The sequence below is a fragment of the Protopterus annectens genome, chromosome 2.part0, assembly GCF_019279795.1.
Source record: "Protopterus annectens isolate FY-2018-M chromosome 2.part0, PAN1.0, whole genome shotgun sequence".
NCBI classification, from domain to species: domain Eukaryota; kingdom Metazoa; phylum Chordata; order Ceratodontiformes; family Protopteridae; genus Protopterus; species Protopterus annectens.
Genome location: NC_056728.1, coordinates 625,833,470 through 625,856,108, shown reverse-complemented (window position 1 = coordinate 625,856,108; position 22,639 = coordinate 625,833,470). Strand labels below are relative to the sequence as shown.

The 22,639-nt window shown below is 35.7% G+C and overlaps 1 protein-coding gene across 1 annotated transcript in view; it reads left to right on the top strand.

Moving 5' to 3' along the window:
- UBA6 (ubiquitin like modifier activating enzyme 6) overlaps positions 1-22,639 on the top strand; it is a 2,440,735-nt gene that overhangs the window by 1,969,268 nt on the left and 448,828 nt on the right. Inside the window, exon 26 of the mRNA XM_044060993.1 lies at positions 7,202-7,273. Within this exon, the coding sequence (XP_043916928.1) occupies positions 7,202-7,273 (72 nt within the window). The remainder of the gene's footprint in view (positions 1-7,201; positions 7,274-22,639) is intronic.

Genomic DNA, 22,639 nt, shown 5'->3' with positions numbered 1-22,639 from the left:
GTCCTGACACCAGTGTGTCTACAGGATTGGGCACTTTTTATCCTGGGACTTGTGCATCCAGCTGTCTTTTTTTTATTTTTTAACCTACTTCTGGCCGTGATGTATACTGCTTAAAATACAGTCTGTATATCAGTGTCATCTTGGTGAGATTTTGTAAAAACAGGATGTCCGCCTCGTGAAGGTACTCACCAAGACTTGAGGATGAATTAATTTTCAGCAATAATACTATCCTTTGCATGCTGATTTTCTCTCTCCATTCAGACAGTGAGTTAGTCAATGTTTTTGAAGAATAATGTATACACCATGTTCTAGCTTTCTTTTTCACATACCAAATCAGACAGTTACATGAAAAATTGCCTTTCTGCTTTTCCTACTCACTAATGTTCTGTTAAACGTGAACCACATACATGACAAACCGTTTATGGTACCTCGTTTTTTTTTGTGCTGTACCTGTCCTGCACCACTTCTTTAACTAGGCCATAGTCTTTACATTTGTCAGCTAGAGTTCAGGGCATCATTCCTTGAATCTGAATTTTTATTTGTTTTGTTTCTCAGATTGTATCTTTTTCCACCTCTAAACTCTGTGAAAATGTTTTACAAGATGTTGTGCCTGTCACCATACAGAAATGCAAATAATGTGTTTTTTTTTTTAAATAGACGTAAGAAAGAAAAAAAGTTTGTTACTATTCATTGTCTCGTGACATCCATTTGCAGGATAGGAAGGGAGGAGTATTGATTTACTTAAAATGACAGCAAAATTGTCTACCTACGGCTCCATCTGGTCCTTGAAAATGTTTTTTTTCCCTTTCCTATTCCTGTGCTAAGGAGAAGGTCAAAACCCATTAATTCACATTACAATAAATACACGTCTTGTTTTATCAGAAGGTAATTTACATTCTTTGATTCATACTGCTGTCCATTATTCCCAAATTCCATTTTTTTTTACCCTTTTCTTATTTTCATTTTCTTTGTCTCTCCATCTGATGTTAGTTACTTTTGCCTATCACCAAAACTGCTGAAAACAGAACTTTGTAATTTTTTTCTGTATCTGACTGTAACAAGTGCTTTTGTTTTCAATTTAAGTTTGCTGCCTGGCATCTCTGACTTCCGTAATGCTTTTGTTAGTGCCTTTTATTGACACTTTGCATCTGGCTTGGATATTAACTACCATCAGTAGTTAGTGCAGAGGATTAAGACTCTGAGCTATTAATGAACTGCCTTATGTACCCGCCATAAAATGTTTGATTCCTTTCACCTTCATTTGCTTACTCTGCAGATCTGAGCAAGTCACCAAACTGTGTTCCTGGGTCTCCTTTGAAAAGGGACAATTGTGTCCCGTGGGTGTTACCCAGTTAACAAATGTGTAAAACAAAATAAATTTTAAAGCAATGTCCATTTCTTGCTGTCTTATTATTCACCTTTGTTTCAAACATCAGTAATACCTTTCTAAGTACCAGCTGCTTTGATGCACCTTTAGTTTATCTTTTTATCATGGTCTTTAAATTTATCTAGCATCCACTGAACACAGTTCATCCATGTGAATGATAAATCAGCCCCACTGAAGAAGTGGGTTATATTTGTGCTGCTTAGCTTGTGTCTTTAACCATTTCACTCCAGTTTTTACTTGGACTGATGTTAGTCATGTATCTTCATGCGTGCTTTGAGTCCTTTTGTCCTGATCTATATGTGGCTCTGGACTTGTTCATTATGATCATTGCCTCACTTTACAGCAGTGGAATATTTTATTTTTATTTATTTTATTTTACATTTGTTGACCGGGCTAGTCTAGCTGGACATATTTCCATTTTCAGTAGAGGCCCGGGGAGAAAAGCTCTAGACAGATATACAAAGTATAAAAATATTGTTACAAGGTAAGTAAAGGATTTATAAACAATAAAACAGATGTTTTTTCATTCTAGATATAACGTAGCAATAAACAGAATATTACTTAAGGAAGCTAAAAACAGTTGTAGTACAGGAGAGTTACGTACAATACTTCACATCAGGTACAAGGATTTAAACAATAGGTTGGAGTTTAGCTAGTGACAGTCTTATTTACAGATTAAGGAAGCAATACTTCACATAAGGTACAAGGATTTAAGCAATAGGTTAGAGTTTAACTAGTGACAGTCTTATTTACAAGACTAAGTGTTTAGAAGAGAGCAAGTTAGGTTAGAAGAGGAAGAAACAGGGGTGATGAGGGTGGTTAGTCAGGGTTACTACAAGGGCAAAGCCAGTGCTTTTGGAGGTGTTTTTTTAAGTTCTAGTTTGAAAAGCGGCAAGGATGTTATTAGATTTAGTTCATTGGGTAGCAGGTTCCAGTTTTTTCCTGCTGTGTTGGTAAACAGAGAGTCACCAGCTGCATTATTAGACTTTGTTAAGCTAGCAAGGAGTTTGTTAGAAGAACATAGGGAGTTCAGATTATTGTATGGGACTAGGAGTTTTGAGAGTATAGGGGTATTATTGGGTTGGTGAAATATCTTGCGGGCAATTGTGAGTTGGGGGATTTTCAGATGGTTTTGGAATTCAAGCCAGTCGAGTTGCCTGAGATTAGAGCAGTGGTGGGTTCTAAAGGGATTGCCAGTAGCGAATCTGGCAATGTTATAGGAAGTTGCTAATTTGTTAAGGTTAGTTTTTTTAAGGTTGGTAAATATAGGTGAAGCATACAGAAGGGTTGAAATTAGATGGGAGTGAGCGATCTTGGCTCTAGCTGTTGAGGTTAAAAAAGGTTTTATTCTATATAAGGAACCTGTTTTTCTGTTGACTATTTTAATGGTGTTGTTTATATGGTAATCAAATGAGAGATTATTCTCAGTGTTAATTCCTAAAAGTTTAGTGGTAGAGTCTGGGAGAATAACAGTGCCATTATTTGAAGAGATTGAGAAATCTAAGGGGGGGACCTAGTAGTGGGTGTAAAGAGAAGGAGTTTAGTTTTTTTAGCATTAAGTAAGAGGCAACGTTTGGTAAACCATGTTTCTACAGTGTTGAAAACATTCTGAGTAAGAGAATGTAGTTCAGATGGAGAGGTTGCTGAACAAATTAGTGTGGAGTCATCTGCATATTGAATACAGGTGGCTTCAGGGATTGCTACATGGAGATCATTAATAAATAGTGAGAAAAGAAGTGGTCCTAGAATGGAGCCCTGAGAGACCCCGATGGTGACAGGCAAAAAGGATGAGATTTGATTTTCCCAGAGGACTGCTTGTTATCTGTTGCTGAGATACGATGTAAACCACTTAATGGTCAGAGACTCAAAGGAAAGAGATTCAAGAATATTAAGCGGGTATGGTTAACCATGTCAAAAGCTTTAGAGAGGTCAATAAAGAGTGCAGATGAGAGGATGTTGTTGTTGCGATTTCTATTGATGGTATCTGTGAAGGATAGAAGGGCAGTAGTGGTACTATGTGATAGCCTAAAGCCATGTTGACAGTTTGCTATTAAGTTATGTAGAGAGAGATGATGTAGAAGTTGTTGGTGAATGCATTTTTCCATAATTTTAGCTAAGGGTGATAGGAGAGCAATTGGCCAATAGTTATAGTAGTCATTAGAGTTTCCACCTTTATGTAAGGGAATAATGTGGGAGATTTTCCAAATATCTGGGATGGTTCCTTCTTGGATTGTCCTATTTATAAGGATAGATATAGGGTAGGCAATTACTTTGGCTGCTTTTTGGAGATATTGGGAAGGAAGTTGGTCAGCAGATGGAGTACATGGCTTAAGTTTGTGAAGAAATTTATAGATGAGAGAAGTAGAGATGAGTAGTAGTTTAAATTGAAAAAAAGTGTGTGTTATGTTGCTGGGAAGGCTGGAGTTTCCAGAGATAAGATGACTAGCTAGAGATTGTATAGTCTCAGTGAAGAAAGAGTTAAAGGTATTGGCAGTTTGATGGGGAGTATTTGGATCTGCATCAAGTGGGGTGGGTGTTTGGGACTTCCCTGGGGTAAGGAGCTTATTAATGCAGGACCAGAACTTTTCAGGATTATTTTGATGAGTTTCTTGAAGTTTACAGTAATAGTTTCTTTTATCTGTGAGTGTTGCTTTTTTGTGCTGTTTCTAAGCTGCCAAAATTGTAGAAGATCAGAACTATTTCTATGAGATCTCCATTTAGCCCAGACTTTGTTCCTAAGTAGAATTTGATTTCTAGTTTCATTAGAAAGCCATGGGGCTGGGTTAGACTTCATTCTTATGGAACGTTTCGGAGCATGCTTATCCAGGATAGATAAGAATAAAGTGTTAAAATACTTTACAGCCTCTTCAAGTGGAAGGGATTTTAAAGGGTTCCAGTTACATGCTCTAAGCTCAGTTTGGAATAATTCTGCCTTAGTGTTTGGTAGAGCGTACTGTCCTAATGATGGGGAGGTTTGGAAAATCCTTTTTTTCTCTTGTAATGTATGTCAAGGAATGATCACTTAGATCATCTGGTAGAGTTCCTACTTTATAAGTTTGTTTCACATTATTTATGAGTATCCAGTCTAAGGTATTCTCTTTCTTATTAGGATTGTTAATTCTGGTTGTAGAGGTTATGGTTTGGGTAAAGTCATGGAGGTTAATATGAGAGGTAGGACTTTCAGCACTAACACTTTTCCAGTCCATATTAAAGTCACCTAGTATTATTGTTTCTTGGGGGTAGGTAGAAGACACCCAGCAGAGTAAATCCTCTATTGTAGTGATATTGTTTCCGGGTGGTATGTAAATGCAGATAATGTATAAAGATTTTTTTGCATTGATTTGAAGCTTAGTAATGAGGACTTCTGCGTTGCTATCCTGGGTTGGATTCGATGGTAGGGTAGAGATATGAAGTCCCTTTTTAAATAGAATTGCTACTCCACTACCTTTACGTTTTGTTCTGTCTTGTCTAACTATATTATAGCCCTGGGGAATAATTTCAATATCTTTGGTTTATGGTTTCAACCAAGTCTCAGTAAGACAGAAAATATCAAAGGAGTGAATGTCTAGGAGGGCATGAAGGTGAGCTATTTTATTATTGATGCTTTGGATATTAAGATGCCCTATTAGGAGAGAACTATTGAGTTTAGGGTGAGTTGTTTGGATTGTAGGGTTGGTAGGGCCGGGGTTGGGGTGGACATCACCATCTTTTAAGGAGGGATTATTTAGTTTTGTTACTGAATAGTTGCCAAAGTAGGTAATGATTTTCAATTTTTTTCTGAATTTAGGTTATGTTTAATGTGGGAGAGTCTGTGGTATTTGGGTAGTAGGTAACTGGAAGTGGAAGTAATGTTAGAATGTCTGTTGAAGGATATTTGCGTGTAGATTGCAGTTTGTGAGAATGGTTATGATGGAGATAGTGTAGTTTTTCAAAGGAGGTAAGAAGGTAGGTTGAGATGAGGGTAGTTGAGAGTATAATTGTGAGTATTAGCTTGGAAAGATTAGGGGGAGGCATTTTAGAGGAGATTATACAGTAAGAACTCAAGTATAGGGATGCAAGAGGGAGCAAGATGTGGAGGAGAGGAAGATAAAAGGATACAGGAAGAGGAGAGTGGGGGAACTACGTATACAAGTTGAGAGTAGGAGGAAAGATACCTTAGGGAGTGGCTAATTGTGTGTGATTATTAGAAGATGGGGGTGTGGTGAATTATGTGGGATGAGGTGATGTATGGGATTGGTTGGGTGATAGTGAGGGTGTGGTTTAAAGAAGTATAAGTGTAAGAGTACTGGGGTGAGTGGGAATTGGGGGTAGGGTAGGGGAGCGGAGTGAGCCCGCAGACGAACGGAGCGGGTCACAGCTGAGAGAGGCTGAGAGGCAATCAGTTATGGAGAGAGACCGAGGTCTACAGGCATAGGAAGGGTAAGAGACAAACTGTTTCTAAGTAGCAGAGAAAACAGGTAAGCAGAGGTATAGCTATGCTGGGGAGACTGTTATATAAAACAGTTTAATAGCAGAGAGAGAGATATTTATAGAAAGTGCCAAAGGCAGGAGAGGAGGTTTATACAGCTGGATAATAGAGAGGGCCAGTAGCAAAGGTAGTGATAGTCAAAGGTGTAAATTTATTAGGCTCCCAGACTAACCTAGGATCATTTCCTATTCAAGCAGTCGTGGGATAAGGGGTAAGTACATGAAAAGAGAGTACAAACACAGCTAGCAGAGTCTAGCTGGTCTATCGAGCTAGTTGGTTTCTACAGCCAGTGAGAGATGGAAATACCCAAGTGAAAGGGTCTTGCTGACCAATTTATCCTTTGTGTGTCATTTATTTTGCAGATCTGTCATTTTGTAGTCCTTAACTGCTGCTTCCTTTTCCCCTAATTTCTTCTAGGATATTTTTGGAGATGATAGGACTTTCTTTTGTCTTGTCTCTGAAGTTTAAGTGTTCATAATACTGTCACCTCAGTCCATACTTCTCATGGCTGTCTCACCAGTGATAAGTCTAGGTCAAACATAACAATTTATGGAAGCAAAAAATTGTTGATATACAAGTGAGTCACTCGGCAAAGTATTAAACAAAGATCAGAAACATTTTCTGTTGCTAAAGATGAAAAGTTTAGTATTGTTTTAGTGCTCAGAACTGTAGATTTTTCTTTAGGTCAGCAAACTTGTACTGTATTGTACACAAAAAAAAAATTAAGAAAACTTGTTACATAGCCCCCTCCCCTGCCAGTAATTCTGCTGTGCAGCACTGGAATTATCTGTGATGGCTGTATCTTCCTACAAGAAACATAATCCCATCTTGTAAATGTAACATGCATCTACTCTGAGAAGAGCCAAGTTAGGCCTTTAGTTCCCAGAAAGTCTTAAAAGTTGTCTAAAATAATAGCATCTAGCAAGACAGGCATCAAAATGACATTTTGATTTTTTTTGTAACTTGAAATGTTATAAGACTTATTATTCCATTACTGTTTAGTATGGTATTACATACTTCAGGGTCTTATCAGATTAAGTTAATTACACTGCCTGAGTGATGCATAATAGTGTTTAAATGTATGTGTGTTGTATGAATCCAAATAAAGATGACTTTTGTTTAAAAAAACTTATTGTGAAGATGAACATGTAGTTTTGTGACATTTTACATCTAACCACGTTGCAAAAATAGTTTTATATTTTTGACAAAAGACTTGCTAGCATCAGTTTTTGTTATGGATTTTTATTTGTTTTGTAATTTTTAATGTCTTTACAAAGATTATTTATCTCATATATACAATAATTGCCACTTCTTAATACCATTAAAGGTTGTTTTAATTTTCACAGGATGTTACAAAAGAAGCTATTTTAAAGATCCTTTCTCACATCACTGTTCCAGAATTTAGGCCATCTGAAAAGGTAATATCTTATTTAATAATGCATTACTTTATTATTTAAACAGTTTTTGTCTCTTAATATGTGTTTTTATTTGGTTTTGTGTAGCAGTAATAGTTATGGTACCAGATAAAGGTCTGCCATTATAACTGTAAAGCATCAGTTGCAGTTTTGTACTCACACTTTTTAGCATTGATCACTGTTTTGTCAAATTTGTCTTGGAATCCAGCCAGTGCATTTATAGTTAAGAAAACAGATAATTTATTATGAATTAATTTGCAGAGAATACAGGTGGTGCAGCTTTTAGTGTTGTCGCCTCACAGCAAGAGGTTCTCCCATTCGATTCTCGGCTGGAGCGCCTTCTGTGTGGAGTCTGCATGTCCTCCTCGTGATAGTGTGACGTTAAAGACATGCAGGTAGGTGTGTGCGTGAATGGGCATGCCTTCTTTGTAGGTTGGGCGTCTAGCTGGCAACTCGGCACCGTAAAAATCCACTGCCAATCATTGGCGGACGGGAGTTCTGCTGTGGCAACCCCTAACCGGGAAAAGCCGAAAGACATAAGTTCATGTGTAGCGGGTTGTAAGCATAATTGCAGTTTTGAAATCAACACTTGGTAGAAGAAGTTAGATTATTGATAGGATTAACCAGAATTTTGAGGAGACCCATACCTCCTTCAGAACGGGGAATATATAATGTTGGTATACATTGATTTTTATAAATCATTTGGTAAGCATAAAGCATTTTTCTTGTTTCCTATCCAAATGATCCAATGCCTTTTGGGTCCAGTCAATCCAGAACTTAGGAAGTTGGGACACGAAGAACAAATTGGTTTATAGCCTGGACGTTTTTCCTATATGCCACAGCTGTTTTCAATATTAATTTTAGTCTTATAAATATTCCTTACAAAGTTTAATTCACATTTCTTCATGATTTATTGTTGATCCTTCATCATTTCCCAAGTATTTATGCACTACTACTTGCTGAAGTTCTTTTATATCACATACTTGTCCCAGATTGATATTTTCTTGGTGCTGCAGCTTTCCTGTTTTAAAGGGTTCTTTTTCACATTTATCAAGACCGAATGACATTCTTATATGATTTGAGAAAGTTTTGACCACTTGTAGTGCTTTCAGTTCCTCATCTGACAAACTATATAGTTTTAAATCATCCACAAAAAGATGAGAAGTCTTTACACTTTGTTTTCTGGGACAGTTTGTAACCATGACCTAATCTGTTAGGTAGACAGCTTACTGAGTTAAGGGCAAGGCAAAAGAGCAATAGTGATAATCATCCTTGAATATGCTCCTTTGAATTTTTATCCCTGGAATAATAATTTGTCCTTTATAATGGCTTAACTGCAGAGTGATTTGCCACTGTTTCATGGTTACTGTAGTGTAATCAATCCGTGTAGGGTATATCTTGTACATCTGTAAGCACTCTTATAAACACCTTTATTGAATTATCACTTGACTTAGGCAAATTTACATTTATATAAAAGTTAAGAAACTGTATTAACAAGTTCACAGTTACAAACTTTATACTTCACATATATTGCTATGTGTCATATAACCTAAACAGCATTAAATAAATTATTCAATTCCTGCTCTTTTTTTAAACAAGAAACATTTTTATTTTAACCATCTCTTATGACATAGGCAATCCTTCATTTATATAAATGAAAACAAGCCACACCAACGCAATCCTAGTTGCAAGCAATTTACATCACAAACTTTACCAACACACTCCCAGTTGCCAACATTATAGCTCATTGAAGTCCTACCTTCTTTTAAACTTCATCCCTCCCCTGTAGGTACTGTTCCCCACAGTTCCTGTTTTTCCTATGTAGTTTGTTCCTACTCTTTTCTAAAGATCTCAATTCCAGTTGTTTTTTCTTTGTTACTATATTCACTACTTCTAAAATAGTTGGTTTAGATTTTGATTTCCTTTTTTCTAGTAATTGCTTTTTTGGCAGTCACCATAATTAGACACAGCAAGGCCTTACCATGTCTAGGCAATTTCGATTCTTTGTCATAGCTCCGGAAAATCATCTCCCTCATCATACCAATCTGCCCACCCAGCATCTCTGGCAGCGCATCCTGCAGGGAATTCTTAAAGTCAGCCAACTCACCACACTCCCAGAAAATATGTTCCCAATTACCTCTTTCTTCTGTGTCACATCTCCAACATTTGCTGCCTGTCTGAGGAAGAATTCTCTGGAGTCTACTTTGGGTATAAACATATATATGTAAACATCTTAAATATTCTAGATTTTTTCCAAATTCAGGAGACATACATATATCCTCCCATTGTTTCTGTGTGAATTGCCTATCCAGTCTCTCTTCCTAATCTCCTCTGATTGATTCTTATAATTACCATGCAATATTTTCTATGCTGTACTAATTTTTCCTTTTTAATGGCAAGTTCTGTTCTCGATTCTACTAAAAACTCTGCCGGTGCTGGTCTTTCGTTTAGGACCCCCCCTATTTCTTTCTCTTCACCTATACTCTGATATCATCCCTTGATAGGGAAGGTAGTCTCTAACCTGAAGTTCAAATAAATTCTTGGCTTCTTCCCATTCTGTCATCTTTCCCTCTCTAGTTATTTGCTCCTAATACCTTGGTTCTTTTGCCAGTTTTCTCCAATAAATTCCAGCCCCCTCTTGCCTATTGTCTAGATCCCTAATTGCAGTCATGCCTATTTGCATAATTGCCCTTCTCCATTCCCGTGTTGGCCTAGTTCTTAGGATAGTTTTTTCTACTTTTTAGATATAGTATTCTGTATGATTATTGTTGTTCTTAAAGGCCTATATCCAAAATCCCAGTCTCTCCTGGTTTCTTGAGCTTCCTCTGTGTTTCATCATCATCCCTTTCCACTTTTAGTGACAGTTTTCTGCTTCTGCTTTGTGTAGGAGCCTTAACTGTGTAGCTCTGAAGTACTCCTTCAAATCAGATAGTCCCAATCTGCCCTATTCTACTGGAAGAATCAGCTTATCCAACTTGACTCTTGCCACCTTGCCCTCCCAGATAAAGTCCTTCAGCTCTTTATTAATTGCTATCCACAACTTCTCCTCGTGTTGACAATAAAATGCCTGACCTGTGTGTAAGACTAATGGAACTAAAACCTTCTTAACTGCTTGTGTCTTACTAACCATATCCATGTAACAAAGCTCCCAATTTTCTCAGTATTTATTTTATCTTTTGTTTAGTCTATTCCCACATATCCTTAGCTGCCACACCATAATGATTTTTAATCCATGCTCCTAAATGCTTCATTTTATCATGTCCCCATAAATATGGATATTGCTGAATCAATTCATATGTGGGTACATAATTTACCGCTATTGTCTTTGCTTTTAGCTTCATTCATTTTGTATCCCAGAAATATTTGAAACTGTCTCAAAATGTTCCACAACACTGTAATGTCTGTTTCTGATTTATCTGCAAATAGATCCAGCTTTTCTTGACTGCCATACCAATTATATCCTTGAATTTCTGAGGCCTTATTTTCTTTGCCAATGGCTCATTTATGTTATTTGCCAGTGGTTCTAAACATAATGCAAATAAAGGAGAAAGAGGACACCCCTGCTCAAGCAGCAATCATCAGAGAGGACCCTACCCTCTTTAAATTTCGCCTCCAATCCCTCGTATATCCTCCTAATCAACCTTATAATACTTTTCAAGAAATGCAAATGCTTCCATTGCCCTGCTCATAAAGTCTCATCTTACTCTGTCAAATGCTTTTTTCTGCATCAAGACCCACCAACAACAATGGTATTTTTTTATTTTTTATTAAGATTTAAACAAATGAAAACATAATAACACTTAATTTGCGTAGAAATATAAATCAAAAATTGGAAATAAATTTATTTTAAAAATGCAACAAAACAACTAATCACAAGAGTGTCTACTAAATAATGAGGATTCTAATAGATTTAATTTGTTAAATTATTATGCATAAAAATCCCAAATTATTTATGTAGTAGTTCTTTAAGGTCGTTCCACATGCTGTATGAAGAAGTGATTCTGTTGGTTCTTGTCTCGATGGTAATAAGCTCCAATTGACAAACATTTGATATGATGCTGATGAATTCATTAAAAGAGGGAGTAGATTCAATTTTCCAATTTTTGTTATAACTTTCTTTGAGATTGATAAGATGCTCCATAAGAGTGGGTATTTTAATCTCAAAACACATTTGGTTATTGGGGAATTAAATAAAATTAAGGATTTAGTTAAAGTAAATTTGTCCATAAATAGAGCCTGTAAGAAAAAAAAATTTATATTGTCCCAGAACGTTTTAAGTACAATCCAATCAAAAAACATATGCTGCCAATTTGCTTTAACCTCTAATTTACATCTCCAACAAGCCATCTTTTTTAAACATTAATTCAGTTCTGTGGAGAAAGATCTATGAATGCAGTTCTAAGAAAATAAACTCTTAAGTAAAGAGGTAGCTTATTTTGATGACAAAATTAATTTTTTGTCTTCTTCATTTGGAGAATTATGTCTTTATGTCTAAAATAATTATAGTAACTATATTATATTCTGTTTCTTTTTTAACCACGTTATATCATTTCAATGAAAAGCTGTTTCTCCGTTGTATTCTGTTGTATCCAAAAAGATAAGAGATAATTAACTTAGGAACAGAGTTTTTTTTTACAGGTTGTTGCATTAATTTAGTCTTGCGTTCAACGACCTGTCTACAGTTTTGTACATGCAACCACGTCTTTATCCAAATCAGTTGCATTTATTATATAATCAGGATGTCATTTTTCTTTGCCCATTAACTGAAACCAATATATAAAGTTGTTTTCTTTAATAGGAATTGTAAGTTAAAAGTGAAACTATTGTTATAAGTATGGGCTATTGGAAAAATGAGAAAAAAACATGCTTTGTATATTGGATTTCTGTAAATGAAATTTCTCAAGGTGTTTATTATAATGAATGGGTAGGAAGAATTGATTTCTTTATTATTTGAAAAATATTGTTTTAGTCACCAAAGTAAAATGTTATTTGAAACCGAATTGTGATTTGAATATTTAAAATAGTTTCTAATGCAAAATTTTCTTAGAGCCCTTTCCATTTAGCAGTATAATTATTTACCCAGAGCGTTACTGTCTTAATGATTGAAGATATTGAATAGAACTCTTAAGTCCGTCAAAACAATACCACCAAAAGACCAATCTCTGGTATGATGAATGAAAGCTAATCTAGGTTTATTAGGAAACCATAAAAAATTTAGCATTAAAGAATTAAACTGTTTTGTACATTTTCTTGGTGGTAGTAAAGATAATGATTGTATGATATGTAATATTTTTGGTAAAATCATTTTAATTATGGAAAGTCTTTCTTCCATGGTGAAGATATATTTGTTTCAATTGTTTACAAGATTATTTATTAAACTATTATTATAGTTGAGAGTTGTTATGTCATTAATATTATCAGCAATAATTATCCCTAAATATTTTTCCTGAACAATGTATTTGGTAAATGTTTTATTTATATCCTTAGTGTTAAAGTTTATGGGTAAAATTTTTGTTTTGCTATCATTAAAACTAAGGCCAGATTTGCCTTAAAAGCTAGAAGTGAACTATTGCATTAATTTAAGGTCAATAAAATATCATCTGCAAACAGCTGAATCTTAAATAATACATTTTTGCTCACTTGAATACATTTAATGTTTGATTTTGATCTTATAAAGTTGGCAGATGGTTCAATGACTAAAGTAGAGTGAAGGCGAGAGAGGGCATCCTTGTTTTGTTCCTTTAGAAACCCTAATTGACTCTGAATTATATGAACATACTTAAACACATGCATGAGAATTTTCATAAAGAAGATTAATAAGATGTATGAAGTTGCTCAAGAAATTTTTTTCTTCAGTACTGAGAGATAATTCCAGCTAACAGAGTCAAAAGCACTGTCGGTATCTAAACTTATTGTTAGTTTATCATTTGTTTTGGTTACATAATCGCTTCTTGTCAATATTCTTTTAATGTTATCGTAGGCATTCCTATTTAATATGAATTCAGTTTGGTCACTGTTAACCATAGACTGTAGAATCGGTTTTATTCTATTAGCATAAATAATTTATAATCTGTATTTAATAAAGATATTTGTAAGAGGACGATTTTACAGGATCTTTACCTATTTTTATAATTGGTGAAATGAGAGTATACTTCCAGGATGGAAGATCATTTACTATTTCTTTAACAACTAAGAAGACTGTAAGTAAGATAGATGAGACTTCTTTTGGCATTAATTTACAAAGTTCAGATATGAGAGATCATTATCAGGAGCCTTGTTGGTTTTAGTCTGTTTGAGCTTTAAGTTTAGAAAAAGTAATAGCTTCATCAGTTATTTTCATCTGTTCTTCAGTTAATTTGGTTTTGATAGGATTTCTAATGAATGTTTTGATTTCTTCCTGAGAGTCTGTTGGTGTATTGCTTTGTTAATTATATCAAAATAAATTCTAAATTCTTTCAAAATGTCTTTAACTTCACTGACCTTTTCCTGTTCTTGTTGCAACATATCTGCTTTGTGTGATTGGATTTATTTAAGTTTTTGTCCTATTAGCTAAGTTATACATAAATTTAGGATTAACAGTAAAATTAACTATTTGAATCCTTTCCAAGTTAATCCTAGTATTATGATTTCAAATCTCTAAATATTTACCATTTAAACTATTAATTTCTTTGTCATATTAGTGTTTGTCTTTTGACTATCTTGTTTTAGCTTATCAATTTTTCTTGTAGCTCAGTCAGGTCCTTGTCACATTGCATATACCAAGACATAATTCTACTGTATAGGTAAGCCTTTAGAGAATCCCATAGATAAATCTCAGAAATGTTTTCTGTGTAATTAGTTTCAGTAAAAGTCAGCATTTCCTTTATGAAAAAGTCTTTAAATTCTTTCAGGTTAGTTATATAAGCAGGTATATGTGTAGCAGATATATTATTGCCAGTTTTTAATGTTAGCTCAAACATTATAACATTATGGTCTGAAAGTGGACACAATATTACTTTAACCTTATTTAATCTATTAACTCATTAGAGATATATACTCTATCAGTTCTGGTTTGAGTTCCATATACGTTTGAAAGATGAGTGAAGAAAAGTGATTCTGAATCTGAAAAATCGTTTGTCTTTAATATGAAATAAGTCTACAAACTTTATTAATTCCTATGCCGAGGTAGATATTTTTTCTCTTTCAAGTAGAATTAGTATCATCAGCTTATAATGTATAGTTAAAATCTCCTGCTAATATAATACTACCGTTTGAAATTTTGGCATTTTGGTTCAGTTGATTTGTAACAGTACTGGTTTCTATTCCTGGGATCCAGTATACATTATTGAGAGTATATACTCTTCTATTGATTTCTAATGTTACCGAACAGAGAATTCCCTTTGCCTCATTATATGATCCAGTAATCTTGGATATAGGCAAAGTATTTTTCCATAATATAACCACCCCTCTCTTTTTTTGACTATAATGAGAACTAACACAGAATATGTCTTAGTATTAAGTGTGTCTATATATGCCTTTAATAAATATGCCTTCTATAAAAATATAAGCCGAGAATTACATTTTAAATGCATATTTAAGCTCTCTATCTCTTACAACTATTATTTAAACCACTAATATTGATAGAAATATACTAGAGATGACATGTAGAAGTTTTAACAAATATACTATGAATGTTTTCATAATTTCAAAATAATAACAGTAACATTGAACCACTTTTAAAACCAGGAACTGAATATTGGAACACCTACAATCAGTAAGATAGATTAACTGTATAAATATTAATAACAGTAGTAAACACCAAAAAATATTTCCCAAAAAGTTGAACATACAGATTTAAAATCCCTCAAACCCCACATTGAGTCTAAAACTCATAGTTCGGATGTACAGACTACCCAAACATTCCCACCCATCAACAAGAGTGAGTGTACTCCCACCCTGCTACTTTAAAATAAAGTTATATATCAAGATTTCAGAATAGGAAACCAGTCCTCATTTAAAAAAATCTTCTTCATTACCAGTCATATGAAGAGATGTCAAACATTTAGTATCTAGAATATTTTATATTAATATCTTAATACAAATGTGTATGTATTCCAAGCAGAAATTGTCACTAACTCTATTTCTTATTATATGTTGTCATAAACATGTGTGGAAATGCATATGTAAATACATTTATGCATGTTATCTAATAACCTAAGTCAAAATGTTTCTTATAATATCAAACGCTACACTTCTTAAAGCAAAATTCTATGTAGCATTACAAGCTCAGATCCCTTTACATCTAATTCCTTATTCAGATGTTTTAGTAATTCAAATAAATAAATTACAATAAATAGCTTAGATTTATATTTCTAATTAAATTTCAGCCTTAGTCATATATCAAATGTAAGTGTAAGAACAGCTATTCAAATTAAAACAAATTCAACTAATTCATCCCACATTTTGATAAAAATGTCAAAACAAGAAATTCAACAGTCATCCCACATTTTGATAAAAATGTCAGTTAGAAAAAAAAACTAAATGTAAGATTATTTTATTACTAGTATTAGTTATTCTTTAATAAAACAATTTTGCAAAGTCAAAAGTTCTAATATTTTCTTTTTCTTTTAACTGTTAAAACGGAGTGAATCCTTACAATCTATTGAATGAAACATGAGACCCGCCTTATGTGATTTGACTGACCGTTAAAGCACATTAGCATGTCAGGAGCTCAACTGTCTGCATAAAAAGCTCCAGACCTCGGGAGGAAACTCAGACAAATAAGTTATTTTACACAAACTTCAGATATGTACACTTTCAAAGAGAGCTCGAGCCAAGCTAATCACGATCTCACCAAACATCCAACACAATTCATGTGTAGGAAAGAAAAGCTCTGAAGTTACAACACCCTCACCCTCCCACTTCAGTATACATTGACACTTTAGCACTCTGAAAAAGAAAAAAAGAAATGAGAAAGCAGCATCACGACATCAAGCCCAATATGCTCACCACAAGTCACTCTAAAAGTGCCACAACAAGATCATGCCATAGCCCCCACACACACCAAACAGAAAAGCAATTTCCCAAGCAGACAGCCCCCCAGATATCATGCAGCCATCACAAACAGACACAAGCACCCAAGCTACTTCCAAATGCCAACAACAAACACAAGACCAGTATTTCACGCAATGCAGCTGAACCTTAAATCCTCTATCATTCACATCATAATCACTCTTCACCAGCAGTGAGCATTAACATAAATATACAAGTAAATACTGAGAAATGCCAATAAAGTAAAGAAGAGAAATGGAAAACATGGTATCTGCTGGATATGCTGTCTTCTACATATAAACAAAGTGTCATCAGCAAACCGCTCAGCCTATTCTATCTCGTAATAAAAAGTAATTGTCAAAAATAAGTTACCTCATTAAAAATATATATTGTGGGATTTACATATGAAACCCACCAAATGAGGCATGTTAACAGCAAGATGAATGTACATGGTTAGATGTTTACAATACTCCATTACATTCATTTACCAAAATCAAAGGCAAATAGCTGTAGTTCAATTAAAATGAAGCAAAGACCCGGACATAATATGCCTGTTCTCAAATAATGCTAACAAAAGAGAAAAGGGATATATTAGTTAATTACACATGGTAAAAAACTACTCAATTATGAATATTAAGCAATAAAATGTTACTGAAATTATATATGAAAGATTTAATACCATAGAAAGAAAAATTATAGAGAAAATCAAGTTACCTTGTTGTAGGGAAGTTCCAGGTTATCTTTAAAACATGTAAGCAAGCTACATTCAACTACTTTATATGAAGCAAAGTCAGAAATAAAAATGAAAGATAAGCTACCATTATTATTCCAAGTAAAATATAAGTTATGTTAAATTATTTGTCTCTTAACTACTACTAGTGCTTCCCATTAACCTTCTATCCTGTTCTTTCAGCCTGCCTCTTTAAGGAGATAATGTTCCAGTCCATGTCTTCCACTTGTTTTAAGATATTTTTTGTTTGCAGAAATGATGAAAGCAGCATCAAGGTCTTAAAAATCTGATATCATCAGGGAGGAACATTTTCACTCATAGGTTCATAGGTTTATACTAGGCTATCTGCCCTAAGGCATTTATAAGCCTAGCCCAAAGTTTTGTGGCTTACGCCACCCCTTATGTTAAAAAATACTGTGCCCATTAGTTTGTTGTGCCTCTGTCCAGCAGTGACACAGAGATGATTCCCGGGGTAAACCTACGATCTCCCATCCACCGGTCAAGATTTCTCTTGAACAGAGCCAGCGAGGTGCTCTGCCTCACATGGACTGGGATTCTATTCCACAGCATAGGGAGTCTCTGGGTGACAAATCTATCCCTCCAGCATGTCCTATTTATATCCGTGCTAAGGTTTAAGTCACTTGCTCTAGTGGATCTGGTAGATTTGGATTTTTTGAGGTGGAGCATGTCCATTAATTCTGGGTTGGACATGGCCTTGTATGTCAGGCACAGGTCACCTCTGAGCAGGCGGTATGCGACTGAATAGAGCTGGAGTTTCTTCAGTCTGGCAGCATATGACAGATTTTGGAGTCCCTTTATCCTTTTGGTGAGGAACTTTTGGCGTCTCTCCAATTGCTGCAGGTGTCAGGTGAGATACATCCCGAATGGGGCATTGTACTCGATCATTGGTCTGATAAGTGAAGAGTACAGGGGAACAATGACCTCACTTGATCTGGATGTGAATCCCTTCATGATCAGGTGGGCAATGTAGAAGGTCTTTCTAACCACTTTAGGAATGTGAGTGTCAAAAGAAAGGCCACTGTCAACCTGGGTCCCCAGGTCCCTGATAACCTCTTCTGTGCTTAATGGATTGCCACCTATATGGTAGCTTGGGGTTACCTTGTTTTTCCCGAAGGGTATGACTATACATTTTTTGGCATTTAACTTCAGGCCATGGCTCTGGCACCAGTTATCAGTTTCCGTGAGACCCCTTTGAAGGATATCTGTGTCCGATGTACTTTCCACTATGGTGCCCAGTTTGCAGTCATCTGCAAACTTTGTCAGCCATAGTCCTCCTATGTTTGCCTGTACTTCTGAGAAGTAGATGCCGAACAACAGGGGACCAAGGACTGAGCCCTGTGGGACCCCACTTGTGACCGGCTTGGAGTCTGACATGGCGCCAGCAACTGTAACCCTGTGGGTTCTGTCGTTTAGCCAGTTTGCAACCCATCTGGTGACATATGGGTTTACATTTAAGCTGGTAAGTTTCTCTATAATACCCGAGTGGGGTATTGTGTCAAAAGCTTTTGCAAGGTCAAGGTAGGCTGTATGGACTGCCTTTCCCTCATCAATGGCCTTGGTGACTGTTTCGAAGAAGTCGACCAAGTTCAAAAGGCATGATCTGCCCTTGACAAAGCCAGACTGGGTCGGGTCCAATGTCTGCAAGTCCCCTATGTCTTTGTTTATGAGTTCCATTATGATCCTCTCCATAGCTTTGCAGACCAGGCTTGTTAAGCTTATGGGGCGGTAATTTCCAGGGTCCTTAGAGGTACCGCCTTTGTGGAGTGGGACCACAGTTGCTGTACGCCACTCCTTGGGCACGTATCCTGTGGTAAGGCTAAGATTAAACAGCTGCCTTATATGCGGGTTTAGTTCCTCGTTGAGTTCGTGTAGCACACAGCCGGGGACACCATCCGGTCCCATTGATGCTGTGTTTTTAACTTTAGAGAGAGCAGCTTTCACCTGCGCATTAGAGATGTCTGGGAGGCTACACTCCGCTGGGATAGTTATCTCTCTTTTTGGGGGGGGGGGTGAAGTTTGCACTGAACCTGTCTGCCAGTATGTTGGCAATGTCTGTGGGTTCAGTGATTTTTGTATCATTTTGGACTAATTCTGTGCATATCTGGGAGTTTCCACCCATGTTTCTAACATAGCTGAAGAAGGCCTTATGATTGTCTTTTGAATCTATTGCAATTTTTCTCTCAAATTTGGCCTTGGATGATTTTATGAGTGCTCGTATTTTTTTACTAATAATGATCAAGGGTGTCTTCTCTTTTATGGATTTTGCTCTATCATGTAACAGCTTTCTCCTCTTATTGTAAAGTTTGTTTATGGCTGGGGTCCACCAGAGTGGACGTTTGCCCTTGGTGGAAAGAGTCTTGGTTTTATTAGGGATTGCCTGATCCATGCAGTCCTGGAGGTGTTCGTAGAAGGCATTTGTAAGGGCTTCCGCAGCTTGGGTTGTGGTTTCCACTGGCTCGGGGGCCTTGAAGGATACCACACCAGTCTTGAGTAGTGTGAAGTTTGCTTTAGAGAAGTTCTTCACTGTGGTCTTTTTTGTTTGGGGTGGGGGCGGGATGTGGATTTCCAGTGAGATAAGTTTGTGATCTGATCTCACCAATGAGGGATATACTTCCGGTGTGGAGCATTTTGTCCCCATGTTTGTGATGATGAGATCTAGTATATTTTCTCCTCTTGTGGGAACGGTGACTAGTTGTTCCATGGTATGGAAGGAAACCATAGGTGAACTTTAATTTGTTCCTAAGTTCTCTGGTTAAAGGTAAAGCATTTTATTTTGCAGAATAACCATTGTCAAAATGAATTGTTTTGTCATCTATTTTAAGTGGAGATTTTGCCCAGGCAGTTTTAAGGATCAATTCATTGTGTTGAGAAGAAAAAAATCTCAGTGTTTTAGATCTCAGAGAGAAATTATTCTTTGAGGAGGATATAGTTGAAGATCTATGTGGTCTCTTGATTCCAAATGATATTGCTTCAGGTAAGTCTAGTATCTTAGGGAGCCAGGTTGTCAGGAAAGCTTACAGTGTTATTCCCTTATATTTTTTTGGCAAGCCAAAGTTACATATATGATTTCTATGCAGCCTGTTCTGTAGGTCATCAATTTTAGTTCAGCAAAAGAGTGTTTTGTTTCAACAAACTTTCAATATTATTTTCATTTAGTCTCCCTTCTGTGTCATTTAAAGAGTCCTTGATACCAGATATTTGAGACTTCTGTTGTTGAAGAGCTTCCTGGATTTGATCCATTTGTTTAAAGCACTTTTCTTTGAAGTTATCTAATTTAGTGTCCATTTTATCTATCTCCAAGGATATCTCTGGGATATTTATAAGGACTGTGCAGAGTTTCTTTTGAATAACTAATTTCCAGGCTGAATGTATGAATGATTTGCCAAATAAAGATTTGACAGGAAAATATTTGAAAATTAAAAAATATATATATTTGAGATAATCCCAGAGACCACTTTAATTACGTAAAATAACTGTTTGTAAACAATTAAGATGGTTTAGGAAATTATTTTCCTGTCAGAAATATATAAAGTAGCAGAGCAAAGGAATTCTGCTGCTGCTCAGTCAGCATCCTAGCCACACCCCTATCAACAATAGGATTTTCTTGCCTTCTGCTTTCCTTTGGATCATCGTGTTCTCTTAATGTTGTCAGATGTTTACTTCCTCATAACTACATTGATCCACATCTGTAAATTTTGGCATTACTTTTCCATTTTTTTAGCCATTATAGACATGAACACTTTATAAACATGGTTTAAGTGTTGAAATGGGTCTGCATGAAGCTGGATCTGATGGATATTTACCCTCTTTAGGTATTACAGCTGCCATGGCTTTTTTCCAGGATGTTGATACTTCTCCTCCTCTTAAAATAGGGTTAAACAAAACCTTCCAGCTCTCTCAGTTTTTCCCTCCTAGCTTCCAGACTTCCACAGGAATACCATCTATACCTGGGGGGCTGTCCTGTAGATTGGTTAGATATCACAATTTTTATCTCATCTCCTCCTTTCCCAACTGTTAGTAATTGAGCTTCATCTACCTCTAACCTTGGCATATTTAATTCTTCCATAGACATTTCCATTTGTATCTTTTCTTGATTTCCATATTTCTCTGCTTTATGCAAACTTTCATAGAATTGCCAGAATATTTCTAATACCTCTACAGGATCTCTTGTTAAGTTTCTTGTTGCAGGCTGTCTAAGCTTGGTGACAGCCCTTTCTACTCTCTGTTGTCTGAATCCTTGTGCTAAATTTTTTGTGCTCAGTATTGTCAAAAAAAATGTTGCTTAACAGCAATCTTTCTAAACTCGTGTATATTATCTAGGTAATCCCTTAGTTTCTGCTTAGCATTATGCAGTTGATCCTCTTTTTGTTCTGTGAGATATCCCGTATGCTGAAATACTTTAGCATTTGACAGTCCCTCTAAATAATTCTTGTTACTTCTTAAACATAGCTCCCTAAACTCCACCTAAATTTGATCCCACTCCCTAGCTGTATTTTTAGAAGTAATTTCTATCCTCTCTAATAGCTCCTGAATAATCTCCAGTACCCATCCCTGAAGTTCCCCTCTTTTCAACAGATAGGTGTGAAAGCATCAATGTCTCATTTTTATTTAATTACCCTTTGTTTTTATTTTAATTATCATTGGCGCATGATCTGAAATAGTTGTTATGTGAGTGTCAGGACCTTCAATTAAATCCACATATTCCTGTGAAATGTAAATTCTTTGTAGCCTAGCCCAGTTTGATATCTTGGAGAATAATATGTAAATTCACTTCAAACTCATATCGAATTTCACACCTTCCATGCCAAATATTTTCAAAAATGTCTTCACAAATCTACCCTCTTTTGTTATACTTTCCCTTCTGAGCGCCCCCCCCAGACACATCTTCACTGTTGCAAATCAAATTCCAGTCCCCACCTATAAGTAATATTCTTTGCTTAAAACTGATTATTTCCCCAGAAATTTTTAAGCTCCATTATAACAGTTTTAGGTGGAATATAAATGCATGCCAGTGTAATCCTCCTCTCTTGCCAGTAGTCCCTTAGCACTGCAAATTTGCCATTATTATCTTTTTTATCGTCTTCTATCACTATTGGAGCTCCTGTTGCAGTTAATATAGGTACTACTCTTTTCCCATCCCAGATATTCTGCTAAGTAGCCATCCTGAAAACCTTTCTTTATCAAATTCACATGTTCATTTCTATCCAAGTGTGTATCCTGTAACATAGTTATTTGCACTAGCCATTTTTAATATAGTTCACTATTGTTTTCTTTATTTGTGAGACCATTTACATTTAAAGACATTACAGAAAGCATCCTTGTATTGAAACGTTATTATTCCCACCTTTTATATACAGCACCTTTTTGTTAAATATGCAGTTCAGGCTTTTATGTTACATGCATATACTGTTTGGCAGGTTGAACTTTTATTTACTTATGTCTTGTCATATCCATTTGAGCCTATGTCACATATTACAAAACTTTTTCTTTTATTGAAAACCTTCATATGATCAGAACAAACCCCCAATCCCCTCCAAAGCCTTTTAATTTAATACTAAGACACAAAACTATGTACATCTTCAGATATT